The sequence below is a fragment of the Citrus sinensis genome, chromosome 5 (genome assembly GCF_022201045.2).
Source record: "Citrus sinensis cultivar Valencia sweet orange chromosome 5, DVS_A1.0, whole genome shotgun sequence".
NCBI lineage: Eukaryota > Viridiplantae > Streptophyta > Magnoliopsida > Sapindales > Rutaceae > Citrus > Citrus sinensis.
Window position 1 is genome coordinate 37,982,009 of NC_068560.1, and position 13,261 is coordinate 37,995,269.

The window sequence follows — 13,261 nt, forward strand, 5'->3', positions numbered from 1 at the left end:
ATTAATTCATTGGTTGAATGAAAATATAAATTAATAAAAATAAATCATGTGGGCCAAGTGATATTTAATTCAACCAATCTTATCATGCCACATCAGTTTGTACAAAATAAGTTTGTACAAAATAAGTTTGTACAAGAGTTTGTGGCTGTATCATTACTCTTATTATAATGGTATCAAAATATAGTTCAAATAACAATAAAGTACAACGGTCAACCGCAGCGTGTGGCAATCAACGGTAGCTTTTAGTGGTTGGTGATGAAAATTGTTTATCTCAATCAGAAATGTTTAATTATCAATTGAATGTAAAGATTGATAAAATATAAGTGAATATAAATTCTTAATTGAAATATAAATAATAATAATAAAACATTAATGAATCTTAAATTGTTAATTTAATATAAATATTAAAATAAAAAATTATTTTATGTAATACAATATGGTATTACAATATAATATAATATAATATAATACAATACAATACAATATGCCGTAAACACACTAAATTGATAATGACCATCAAAGTTATCCGCTTAGAAGTGGACACATGACAAATCCAGTAATTTAGAAATCCCTCTCGACAGATTATTTACACCTTTGGTTTATTATTATTTTATCGATTTATAAGAAGTCAGAATCTTATTTTACTTCTAATTTATTAGCATTTGGATTGTACGTTAATGATTAATCTTACCACGTCGCTTGCAAGTTTGGACTTGTGACTCCAATTAATGGACTGGATCACAGTTACCTGATCTCTACTCCAACCCCTTAAATCTCCTCGACATCATCATCACATGCCCGAGCCCGACACAGCAAAGCCGCCGCCCCATTCTCTTCAACCCCCAAAATCTAGACGAACCCGCGAATCTTTCGTCGTTGTTATTATTGTTATTTTTAATTATTATTTTAAACCAAAATTATGATTACGTGGCCCGATATCTTCTTCTTGTTGATGCCATTTCTAAACCTCTCCTGTTTGAACTTGACCAAAGAAAACGTGCGATCACCAGCATTTCAACTGCTTCTTGACAGCCGTGCCAAAACCCGAACCCAACGATGTTGTCTTCATTAATTAATCTCTTAATAAAGTTAATTAATCCACGCTTTGATATTGAAGAAAATAACTCTAGCCTCGTAACCAGCCACGTGTCCTAAAAACTGCGCCACTACAGCACATCATTCTCTCGTTTTCTCTTTCCTTTTGCTTCTTTTGTTCACACCCCTTACCGCCTTCAGTTTTTGCCGTTGGTTTCCTCAGAGAAACCAAACTAGCCGCCGTTTAATGTAACCGTGAACCGTCCGTTATTCAATCGAAATTGCTTCTTTACGGTTCCTCCGGTTATACGAAGATAACATTTTCATTTCTCTGCAATCTGTTCTCTTTTGCATGCTCTGAATTTATTTTCGAAATTTTAAAATATCCATCCACATTTGGTTAGTAAAAGAAAAAAAACAAAAATCCAGTATTTTGAATATAACTGAATGGGGGAGGATTCAGAAACTATCGTGTATCTTCATGGTGACCTGGACTTAAAGATTGTCGAAGCTCGCCGATTGCCAAACATGGACTTGGTCACGGCGCGTATCCGAAGATGCTTCGCCGCATTTGACACGTGTCGTATTCCGTTCACGAACAGTAAAAAACGCGTGTCCCACCGTAAAATGATTACCAGCGATCCATACGTCACCGTTTGCCTAGGCGGAGCTACAGTCGCGCGCACGCGCGTGATATCAAACTGTCAAAATCCGATCTGGAACGAGCATTTCAAAATCCCGTTGGCTCATCCGGTTTCTCAAATCGAGTTCTACGTCAAAGACAACGACGTGTTTGGCGCCGACTTAATCGGCGTCGCAACCATTCCAGCGGCGAGGATAAAATCGGGAGAATCAATCAGCGATTGGTTTCCGATTTTGGGCTTGTACGGTAAACCGCCGAAGTCTGAAACGGCGGTTTTTATGGAAATGAGGTTCTTGCCGTGTGAGGAAAATCCATTATACCGTTATGGAATCGCAGCGAATCCGGACAGTTTTGGAGTTAATAACAGTTATTTTCCAGTGCGGAACGGAGGGCACGTGACGCTGTATCAGGATGCGCACGTGCCGGAGTCAATGTTACCGGAGATTGAATTGGAAAAGGGGATTCAGTATAAGCACGAGAGGTGCTGGGAAGATATCTGTCACGCGATTTTGGAGGCCCATCATTTGGTTTATATCGTCGGATGGTCAGTTTTCCATAAAGTGAAGCTTGTGAGAGAGCCGACGAAGCCGTTACCGAGTGGCGGGAATTTGAGTTTAGGGGATTTGCTCAAGTATAAATCGCAAGAAGGGGTCCGGGTTTTGTTATTAGTTTGGGATGATAAGACTTCGCATAGTAAATTTTTCATTAATACGGTACGGATTTTGTTTTTCCCCCCTCTTTTTTTTTTTAATTTTGTTTTTTTTTCTCTTTTTTTAAAACTTTTATTATTATTATTATGATTAACCTACACATTTTTTAAGAGGCAGCAAGTAGTTACAGCAAAATCCTTACTATTATTATTATTATTATTATTATTATGATCATCATCATCATCATCATCATTGCTTTTTTTTTTTTTCTCTTTATTACTTACTTTCTTACTAAAATTGGAAATTTGACCACTTACTATTGCATGAAAGATTTTTGTTGGTAATGGTGACTAGATTTTAAAGTTCTTGTCTTGCGTGTATGTTTGCATTTTAACTCAATATGCACGTGAGAATTCTTAATATGTTCTCAATCTTGACGAGTGGGGTTATGGTGCAGGCCGGAGTAATGCAAACGCATGACGAGGAAACGCGGAAGTTCTTCAAGCATTCTTCTGTTCATTGTGTGCTCTCACCTAGATATGCCAGCAGTAAGCTTAGCATTTTCAAGCAACAGGCATGCTTTATACCATGTTGGTCAATTCTTAAAAGTTATAACTATTTTACCCTTGTGCCAGCAATTTGAAATGTTAACTATATATTTGTCTAGGCAAACTGTGATTTGAATGATTTACAGTATCCGCATGGCATTTGATTCCAGGTTGTTGGAACCCTCTTCACGCATCATCAGAAATGTGTGATCGTGGATACGCAAGCATCTGGAAACAACCGGAAGATAACTGCTTTTATAGGTGGGCTTGACCTTTGTGATGGCCGGTATGATACACCTGAACATCGACTATTTCGGGATCTTGACACTGTATTTCAGGATGATTATCATAATCCAACATTTTCCGTAAGTAGATGACTCCTTGGAATTTTGTGATATTCTGTTTTCGATTATTCTGATTCACCAAATTTAGTGGATTTGATAATTTAAGTGCTGAAGTGAAAGGTTAAATGGTCTGCTGCTGCCTGCTATTGTCATGCAAGGAATTTAGGTTCATATGTCTTAATGATGCTTCTTCCAGGCCGTATGCCTATTAGACGAAATATATTTCTCATTCTTTCACTTATTTGTGTAGGCAGGAACCAAGGGTCCAAGGCAACCATGGCACGACTTGCATTGCAAAATTGAAGGTCCTGCTGCATATGATGTGCTTACAAACTTTGAGCAGCGTTGGAGAAAAGCCACAAAATGGTCAGAGTTTGGACAACGCTTCAAAAGGGTAACCCGTTGGCATGATGATGCTCTAATAAAATTAGAACGCATTTCATGGATACTTAGTCCTTCCTCATCAGTTCCTAATGATCATCCTAAATTATGGGTTTCCGAGGAGGACGATCCTCAAAATTGGCATGTCCAGGTTAATCATTTGGCATTTCATAAAGAAAGTTCTATGATTCTTTTTGGAGCTGTTCAGTCTTGTAGCAATCTTTGTTGATGCTTCCTATTTGACAGGTTTTTCGTTCCATAGATTCTGGATCTGTGAAAGGATTTCCCAAAGATGTTTATCAAGCTGAACTCCAGGTTTTTATTTCTTCTAATACTAATAATTGATTTACAGTTGCTCTGCTTATTACACTGAAGTAACTGGTTGACTGATAACATTCTTTTTGTTGTAGAATCTTGTATGTGCCAAAAATTTGGTGATAGATAAGAGCATTCAGACAGCATATATCCAGGCAATTAGATCTGCGCAACACTTCATTTATATTGAGAACCAATATTTCTTGGGATCGTCATATGCATGGCCTGATTACAAAGACGCAGGTTGATCATCATCTTTACTGCATTTGTGTATGCATATTTTTTTTCCTGAGTTTTCAGCATCCTAGTACATCATGCCTGTGTTTTATTACTATTATTTTTTTAAAGCACTTGATGATCATTTCTGTCAACGAAATAAATGTTATCGTATGTTAATTTGGTAATTATATTGCTACCTGTAGATGAATCTCTCTCCTTACAGTCTTTACTATGTCTTTATAATTAGGCGCTGATAATACAATCCCAATGGAGTTGGCATTGAAGATTGCAAGTAAGATTAGAGCAAAGGAGAGATTTGCTGTTTATGTTGTCATGCCAATGTGGCCTGAGGGTGCCCCTTCTTCTGCCTCTGTGCAAGAAATTCTCTATTGGCAGGTAATTTGACATATAAGACCAACGACCACAAATGAAGCAGTTAATTAGCCCAAATTAAGGTGCTGAAATTTGAAATAGAAAATGGATCTCTGAAAGTAATGAATTTACTTGAGATACTCATATGGACATTTTTTGGTTAAATATTGTTAATATAAGCTACTACATCAGAAATGATTATTTACTTGTTATTGAAATAGTTTGATAGTCCACCCAATAGTGGCATTTGCCACCGAGAAATCTTAGTAAATTTGTTGCCCTGGATATGTTTGAATCCGTGCTACTAATATGCAATAATACTGTCTGATGCTTGAATTTTGGCTTTTGCAGGGACAAACAAGGCAAATGATGTATGAAATCATAGCACAGGAGTTGAACTCAATGCAAATGGAGAACTCACATCCACAGGACTATCTAAACTTCTACTGTCTTGGTAACAGGGAAGAAGTTCCCCAAGGAGAGCCTGGTTTGAATAATCAAACTTCCAATGGAGAATTGGTAACCATACAAATTTTATTTTCTTATAATTCAATAAAAATCATGGATGATGATCAGACTCTAAAGAAATACTTTATCATGACTTATCATAGTCTTCAATATTGATGGATACATAAACTTTTGACATAAGCTCTTCATGATCTATTTTCCAGATTTCAGCTTCCCAGAAATTTCAAAGGTTTATGATATATGTACATGCCAAGGGAATGGTAGTAGATGATGAGTATGTAATTCTGGGATCTGCCAATATAAATCAACGATCTTTGGCTGGTGGCAGAGATACGGAGATAGCCATGGGAGCATATCAACCCCATCACACATGGGGTAAGAAGAAGGAACATCCGCACGGTCAGGTTGGAAGCTCCTTCTCTCCTTATCAGGTGACATATTATGCATTGTTATATTTCTGGAGAAAATCTAATTGATTGATCCATCTGCAGGTTTACGGATACAGAATGTCACTGTGGGCCGAACACATGGGGATGCTCGATGATTGCTTCAGGGAGCCTGAAAGTTTGGAATGTGTAAAATTTGTGAACACGATTGCAGAAGATAATTGGAAGAAGTTCACAGCAGATGCTTTTACACCATTGCAGGGGCATATTCTCAAATACCCTGTTGAGGTAAAGAGTAACGGCAAAGAAAGCCCCTTGCCCGGCCATGAAACGTTTCCAGATGTTGGCGGTAAAGTGCAAGGAGCTCGATCAAATCTGCCTGATGCACTAACTACATAAATCTCTAATTTATCATTGTTTATAATTTTACATGAATATATAATTCAATTCCCCTCGGTTCAATCTCATTGAAACATTGCGCGAGGTTGTCACTTATTAACAGTTGCAAAGAAACAAGGTACATGTTGCGTTGCTGAGGATAGCTATTGCATCATTTAATTCTTTAAAGTCCGTGAAAGTTGAAGATTTTAGGATTTAAAAGCTTGCAAATTAATGTGAGTGGGTATAGAGTAACTATTCTCATTACTAAAAGAAAGTCTAATGGGGCACCGATGTCTAAATTAGTTACATCACAAATCTGCATTTGAAATAAATGGAAAATACAGAGGTTTATTGGCTTGGTTGAAGTGTCTCACCACATAACATTCTCTCTCACCAAATGAAAATATGTATGATACTCATAAAATGCAAAAAGAAGAGAACGATAACCAATGAGATGAGGCAAACAAAGTCTGAATGTGAACTTAATTAACAGTCACTTGTCCAACCATGCCAGCTCCTTGGTGAGGGGAACAGTAGAAAGAGTAAGTGCCTTTTTCAGTCAGAGTAACAGCATAAGTCTCTCCAGGACCATTGAGAAGGTCTTCTGTAGACATGGAGATTTTTGAAACATCAACACCACTCGGAATCTCATCTTCATCGAAAACAACGTTGTGTGGGAACCCAGCATTGTTCTTGAACACAATCTTTTCACCGGAGCTGACAGAGAAAGAGCTTGGAACAAAAGCCAAGGACCCATCATCACCACCAAGCAAAACCTCAATGGCCATGGCATTGCTAGCAAGCATTGCGCTGGCAGCTGTGGCCGCAACGGCCACTCCAACATCTTTGAGTGTGGCCTTGATGCTGAGCTTTGGGACAGCAGAGGCTGAGGCCTTCATGGTGGAACCAACAACTCTGGCTGGTGTTGCACCGGCTTTAAGGCCGGTGAAAGTTGGGACGGTGACAGCTGCAGAGGTGACAGTAGCCATTGTAACTGTAAATGGGGTTCTGCTGTTTTTTCTTTTTGAGTTATTGGAAATCAACACTCGAGGAGAAGGGAGGTTGGTTTTTAATAATAAGTGACAAGATTCTCAAGTTCATTTTGTGTGGCCTATATTTGAGGATAACCATGTGTAGATAAAATGGACGACAAGTAAGATTGGCAGAGAAATCGTTTATCTACTGAGAAATGCTCTGATTGGCCAGGTAAGATGCTATCTGGTGACGTGTCACATGCTTGCTGATGTGAGGTGGAGAATGCGGGAGATTGGAAATTACGAAAGTTAGAGGAAAAGGATAAAGTTTTGCATGGTGATGCTACCCTATAATTGGACATCTCACCTTTATCTTGCAATCACGAAATAATTCTTACAGATGGATGAATCATGCAAGCGAGTTCGGTGGTTTCAAGCAGCATTCGGCTATGATATTTTCCCTAGTATTGCGATAAAATAAAAAAATAAAATTGTCTCCATCCAATCACCCTATGTGGTATAATATCTGATACCTTATGTGGAATAAATTGAGCTCATGCCGCAGATATTTTTAAAGGTCGGCCTGCAGATATGACGAGTGGATCAGGCCCGCCGCAAAATTACTTCGCTGGAAACTACCTAACGCAAAATTTGTGATTTGAAACCATTTCAATAAAATATCAAAATCTTTGCCTCGCAAGGACTCACACCCCATAATGTGCTCTCATAATGTGCTCTATCACAATATGTTATGACTTATTCCTCTTCTCGTAATCGAATAAGAAGAGTATATATCTTGCTTTCAAATGTGAATATAGCACGTATATTTTCTGAATATTTGGAGGAGAAAGTTATTCCCAACAGATTAATGATTGTAGATATATGTAGACCTTTGATTGTAAAAAAGGGAGGGGGGAGGGGGGGAAATCAAAATCTATTCAGCCTTGCTTTCAAACTATTATGTCGTGTTCCCGTGAGTGGTCATGAATCCAGATTCTATACAAATTAAATAAACATCTAGGACTATCAAACATTGCAATGATACCTAATGGTATAATCCTTAACTAATATAAAGGGTGGATGCTCAGAGTGTATCATAGACTCTGCAGTGAAGTATGAACATCGGGGATGAGGTGATGATGTTCAATGGACAAATTATTAACGGAAGGATACTACAATCTCACATTGCTAACATAAAGCGGTATATATGCCAGAAAGTTTGTTCTATCTCAAAAAAATATCAGTCGCACCACAATTCACTAAATTCGCTAGACTCCCCCATCCATAAACCGGAAATAAATTTTTAGCTATAATGTCCTGGAAATCCAACAGAACTTTGTGGTTAACGAGTCGTTTTCCTTCTTTTGCCCAGTGGCTCGCCAATCCAGCTTTGATGTGAGTGCATAAATTAAAAGTTCATTCATGATGGGATAATAGAGAAAGCCTCAAAATTAAAGAAGTCTATCAATCATTATGATGTTCCAATCGTAATCTCAGTCTCCCATCCTTAAAACAAAACAGGAGTTCTAAGAAAAAGAAAGCCAACAGTTCTGAGACATTTGAAAACAAAGGCAATAGCCGATAAGCTACCAACTATGGGATGCTGCATCACAACCACATAAACATCACTGCTATAAATCATATAAATCTATGTAATTATTTAGCAGCTCATATGTTGCTCTTCACTAATTCGTTTGTACTACCGAAAGCAACTAATAGAAAACTCATACAGTTCCTCAATGTGAAGGTACTTTTACTTCTATTCACTAAGTTGTGGACATTTCTTATAGAGCTGGAAAAAAAGAGGATAACAGAGACCACGCAAATATCTTCTATCCACTAAATTCCATTAAAGGCATAATTTTTTGGGATATGCAATATCAAACCCATGGAAGTGTGTTCCAAGGATTGAATATATTCACAGGGATTTTTTAAAGTAATTTTCCCACCTGCCAAGCTACAACTTCTTAGAGGTTCTGGCAAATTATTAATCAAAATCTAAATGGTAAACAAGTAAACTGATACTACTGAATATTGATTTGCTTACATGTCGATACACAAAAGTCACTTGGACAAAGAGTTTCGATAAAGAGCATTTTAGGTATCCGACGTAACCTCACAGATAAACATCATACCAGATTCCGGAAGCAAGGTTATTAGATGAAATAAGAAGGTGGAAACATCAAATATTGGAACCTCCTTCACACAGAGAACTCTTTAGCCAACTTTACTAACATCCAAAAGGGAAATTGTGCTACCAACAGAGCCACAAGGTAAGAATCATCCATGCTAAATATCAATTATTATTTCTAGAGAAATCTTAGTCTTAAATAAAAGCATTGTTGATCCAATTTTTCAACTTTTAACTAAAAGTCAGCCCTATTTTGACATAAGTGATACCCTAAATCAAGAAGTGGCAAATTTGCACCAAGACAGGTCAGGATACACCAGAAGTTGAAGAGCTCAAAACTCACACAAGTATAGTTACTATCAAAATTCCATCTAAAATATCTTACAGAATGCCCTAGCCAAATTATGTCGAAAACACAACAAACAGAAATCTACCACGATCACTAAGCAAACTATCGAAAATTAACCAAACACAGTCTCTATGCTAGTAAGATTTTTATTATATTATATAATGTACCATTCAGTAAAATGAATCCAATAATTTATTACTTACACAATGCCAGCTAAAATAAATTTATGTACAAACATGATCCATATAAACTACTGGTATAAAAAAGAGAATGTACAGTATACAAAGCAATGACTTGACCTCCTTAGATTCGAAAAACATTGTTACCGTCATCGTCGTCATCATCCATATCGAATAACTTGAAGCCAACATCCCACTTAGCATCCCTATAATTGAAACTCGGATTCACATAACACTTCATCTCATGGAACAGGTTCAAATTATCCACGAGCTTGTGAAACACATTGCATCCACAGCACTGCAGTAAAATCATCAATAGTCAATAATCAATAATCAATTCTCAACAACACAAAGAACAAACCCTGGAGATTAAGGCTATTATCAATTACCTGAACGAATACGGTGCCATCGGTGTAGGCATGGGGATTGATAGCGCGAGTGGTTCTCTGTCCACAAACATTGCATGTAAAGGCAACGCGCATCCGCCTACGTGGTGATTTCGTGAAGAGAGACCATGGGAAGGTGGAAACCTTCTCCGTACTTGATCCCTCCTCAGCTCCAGCTGGCACGGATGGACCTTCCATACCCGAACCCGTCGTCCATCCTCTCACCGATGCCGCGCTCAAAACCAACCCCATCGCTTCATCCTAATTTTATTAATTACCCAGAGGAAAAAAAAACATAAATTGAAGATATCAATCAATTAATTAGATGTTAAGATTTTTCTAAATTTTTCTACTTATAAAAAGTTATAATTTTACCTTTGAGAGCGTTTGGTTGCCAAAGAGAGGAACGATGCTGGTCTCCTTGGAGTTCGATTGGAGATCGGAGTCGTTGCCGTTCTCTGAGACAATGAAAATTAATTAGACAAAAACAAAAATAAAAATAATGAAGAACAAAATAAAATTGGATAAGTGATATTACTTTTGGAGGGGGCAGGGAATCGGACGAGTCTAGCTGGCGAATTTTTGGATTTGATGGAGAAGATGGTGAGAGGAGAAGACGATGGCGAAACAATCGTTGCCGAGGAGCTTAGAGTTTCCATGGCTGTTCACTCTTCACAGAGACGTGATATGTGCGTTTTTGCTTCGATATTTCTGCTTTGCTTTGGTTCGACTTCAACTCATTTCAACATAAATTCTGTTGAGGTGTCCCAAAGACTTCTCGCGGATTGTATGATGGCCCATTGAATGATCTGGGCTTCGATATACGCAGATCAGTACTGGGCTCACGAAACCACAACTTTTTTAGCTATACGTTTTTTTTTCTTTTTTTTCAAATAATAATAATAATAAGAACAACGAGTAATGATACAGCCACAAACTTTTGTATAAATTTATTTTGTACAAACTGATGTGGCATGATAAGATTGGTTGAATTAAATATCACTTGGCCCACATAATTTATTTTTATTAATTTATATTTTCATTCAACCAATAAATTAATGCCACGTCAATTTGTACAAAATAAATTTGTACAAAAATTTGTGGCTATATCATTACTCTAAGAACAACTAGTGTACGCCGAATATTGGGGAAGTGCTTTTAGCATCACTCAAAGTCTGGGAGCTGGCTGGCAGATACAAGCTAACGCTACAATGTTGCAAATTCTGGAAGGATTTTTCTCCTTTTAGATTTCTGACGCAGCAGGGAAGCAAAGTGAAGATAACACACGACTACCCAGGAAAAAAATTTATGAAATTGATTAACAGTTTTATAAACTAGGGTTTTCCCCTTTTTATACGATAAACCTGACAAGTATGAAAATATTAAAAAGAGTAAAATTAAAATATTAAAATAAAATAAAATTATAATGACCGAAATAATGGGGGGGGGAAAGCACTCAATTATGACATCTAGATAAAAATATAACAATGTAGAAAGAAATTTAAAATTGGGTAAAACTCTTCAACTTGTGATTCAGGCCTAAAGAAGGAATTTCAAGATGATTTATGAACAAAAATCTTTTTTAATAAAGACATATCAAACAAGTAAATCGCTCATTGATAGACACTTGTACAGTTTTGTCTAAAGATCAAAAGTTGGTGTGTGTATCTTTATGTGTCATGGGACTTTTTTTTAATTTTTTTGAAATTTCTAAATTGGCTGCAGCTGTAGATTTATAAGTTTGGACTATTTGACCTATGCGTAATAGTTGTAAAATGACTATTAATTCTTAAAAAAAAAATTGCATGCCAACACAGAATTTGAATTCTTATGAGGTTTTGGACAGACAATTATCAATAGAAAAATATTGCCTAAAATTCTTACAGCTTGTTATTAATTTTGCAGACTGCAGAGTAGAACTTACACCATCGGGCATACAACAAAGTCGAAAAACCATTGGCAAAAGACTGCCCCACAATGCAGTATCATAACCATCCTTTGAAAAGGCCAATAAAAAAGGTCGCCGTTGCCGGGGATCGAACCCGGGTCACCCGCGTGACAGGCGGGAATACTCACCACTATACTACAACGACAATTGATGAAAGCAACTCCATTTTTTTTATTTCATATCGTTTTGTTACCGTAATCTATCCTTTTATTTATTATTGAGACGGCAACTAGTCCTGGGCAAATATGATTGCCCTATTGTGTATTCCTTTATGTTCATTTGAGATTAAGGGAAGAGTATGTAAGTACCAATTAATCTACCTTTTTTTTTCTTAACAAATTTCCCCCCAATTTTGTACTAGAAATAAGATTTCAAAAGTTCGAATCGCTCTCACACACAGCTTTAATTTGAAGGAACACTACCATTTTATGGAGAATGGTACTTTCATTCTTTTTATGGTTTGGTTTTACCACTTGCTCTCTAATAAATGTAAAATACCACATTTTATCTATGGTGATAAAATAGTAACAAATGAAGGATAAATGTGGTATTTTTACATACAAATTGATTATTTGAGAGTCCTACAAATGAAAGTTAGTTAATTTATTAATGAAACATTTACCCTTTGACAATGTAATTTTTTTTTGTTATTGTATGTTTTAATTTCAAAGATGGAATGAGATATTAAAGATTTATCAATTAAGAACATAAATTGTAAAAATAATTTCTAAAAAAGATAAAATGTTATTCTCTTAATTAATTTTATTGAATCTTTGAAGAAGATTATTTTATCAAATTGATCCTCTCTCTTGGTCTCTTCCCTTTTTCCGAAAATCGATAAGAGAAGGCAGCAACTGCGGTGAAGGTGAAAAATGGGATTGTTACGATTGTGGGTGCTAGTAATAGCCATAGGTGGAACATAGTAATAGCCATAAGTATTGAATGCGGAATCTTTGTCTGATTGCTAAAGTAATAGCAGGCATCCTCCCCATCTAATGCGCTCTACTTCACTCTTCTTCTCTTATTAAAGATTGGCCATTTAATTGCTTACATTTACTCTCTCAACCAACTTTTCTTTGTTTGCTTCCGAGTTCCGACTGTGAATTGAAGGGAATCCGAAGTAGGTAAATAAATAAATAAAAATGTTGTAATATTATAACAATAATGCAAATAAACTTCTCAATTATTATTATTATTCAACAAGTGAGATGACATGCTACTGAATGATGGATTTAATTACTATTTTTCAAACTAACTAATCGTGACGGTGACGGTGATACAATTTTATTTGGTTTTTGTATTAAGATGGTCTTATTCATATAAGCATTTCTCAAGCTATAAAACGTGTCAAATATCTAGAGTACATGCCTCCATATTTAAGGATATAAATATCATATCATATATATGGATCAACTTCTCATTTGACATAATCTTTTGCTCGTGTAAAGAAGGTTGAGATTGATTGTTAACAAAAGAAAAAATTTTTGTCGCTGTTGGTTTTGGACTTGAACTAAATAGATACTCTAGTTTATAGTGTGTGTGTTTGGTGAAC

General features: G+C 36.4%; 3 protein-coding genes and 1 non-coding gene across 5 annotated transcripts; 1 reads left to right on the top strand and 3 right to left on the bottom strand.

Annotated features, from left to right (window-relative positions):
* Positions 1–550: 550 nt before the first annotated feature.
* LOC102622948 (phospholipase D delta) lies at positions 551–5,836 on the top strand. Of its 2 annotated transcripts, none has more exons than XM_052441976.1 (10): positions 551–2,391; positions 2,786–2,902; positions 3,047–3,241; positions 3,471–3,614; positions 3,848–3,916; positions 4,012–4,159; positions 4,383–4,531; positions 4,859–5,026; positions 5,179–5,379; positions 5,467–5,836. In XM_052441976.1, the coding sequence occupies exons 1-10, from the start codon at positions 1,483–1,485 to the stop codon at positions 5,758–5,760; spliced, it is 2,394 nt and encodes a 797-aa protein (XP_052297936.1). In that variant the 5' UTR covers positions 551–1,482; the 3' UTR covers positions 5,761–5,836. The 2 variants fall into 2 exon arrangements, with proteins under 2 accessions (XP_052297936.1, XP_006473725.1); XM_006473662.4 differs by having other exon boundaries at positions 553–2,391; positions 3,471–3,752.
* Positions 5,837–6,035: 199 nt separating this feature from the next.
* Positions 6,036–7,627, bottom strand: LOC102622651 (plastocyanin). Its single transcript, XM_006473661.4, has one exon. It carries the CDS (start codon positions 6,729–6,731, stop codon positions 6,225–6,227), a length of 507 nt encoding a protein of 168 aa, XP_006473724.1. The 5' UTR covers positions 6,732–7,627; the 3' UTR covers positions 6,036–6,224.
* A 1,701-nt stretch (positions 7,628–9,328) lies between these two features.
* LOC102623239 (hypothetical protein) lies at positions 9,329–10,506 on the bottom strand. Its single transcript, XM_006473663.4, has 4 exons — positions 10,300–10,506; positions 10,137–10,219; positions 9,765–10,022; positions 9,329–9,673 (listed from the first exon to the last, which is right to left on the bottom strand). The coding sequence occupies exons 1-4, from the start codon at positions 10,418–10,420 to the stop codon at positions 9,500–9,502; spliced, it is 636 nt and encodes a 211-aa protein (XP_006473726.1). The 5' UTR covers positions 10,421–10,506; the 3' UTR covers positions 9,329–9,499.
* A 1,276-nt stretch (positions 10,507–11,782) lies between these two features.
* TRNAD-GUC (transfer RNA aspartic acid (anticodon GUC)) lies at positions 11,783–11,854 on the bottom strand. Its single transcript has one exon. It is a non-coding gene; the product is annotated as a tRNA-Asp (tRNA).
* Between the last annotated feature and the right edge of the window lie 1,407 nt (positions 11,855–13,261).

What these genes read in the sequence shown, in the direction of transcription:
- LOC102622948 (XM_006473662.4), top strand. Translation starts at nt 1,483, where the DNA reads ATGGGGGAGGATTCAGAAACTATCGTGTATCTTCATGGTGACCTGGAC. An exon ending in TTAGCATTTTCAAGCAACAG is followed by an intron (nt 2,903 to 3,046) that starts GCATGCTTTATA and finishes ATTTGATTCCAG; the next exon opens with GTTGTTGGAACCCTCTTCAC. An exon ending in GCCTGATTACAAAGACGCAG is followed by an intron (nt 4,160 to 4,382) that starts GTTGATCATCAT and finishes CTTTATAATTAG; the next exon opens with GCGCTGATAATACAATCCCA.
- LOC102622651 (XM_006473661.4), bottom strand. Translation starts at nt 6,731, where the DNA reads ATGGCTACTGTCACCTCTGCAGCTGTCACCGTCCCAACTTTCACCGGC.
- LOC102623239 (XM_006473663.4), bottom strand. Translation starts at nt 10,420, where the DNA reads ATGGAAACTCTAAGCTCCTCGGCAACGATTGTTTCGCCATCGTCTTCT. An exon ending in GCAACCAAACGCTCTCAAAG is followed by an intron (nt 10,023 to 10,136) that starts GTAAAATTATAA and finishes TAATAAAATTAG; the next exon opens with GATGAAGCGATGGGGTTGGT. An exon ending in ATGGCACCGTATTCGTTCAG is followed by an intron (nt 9,674 to 9,764) that starts GTAATTGATAAT and finishes ATTTTACTGCAG; the next exon opens with TGCTGTGGATGCAATGTGTT.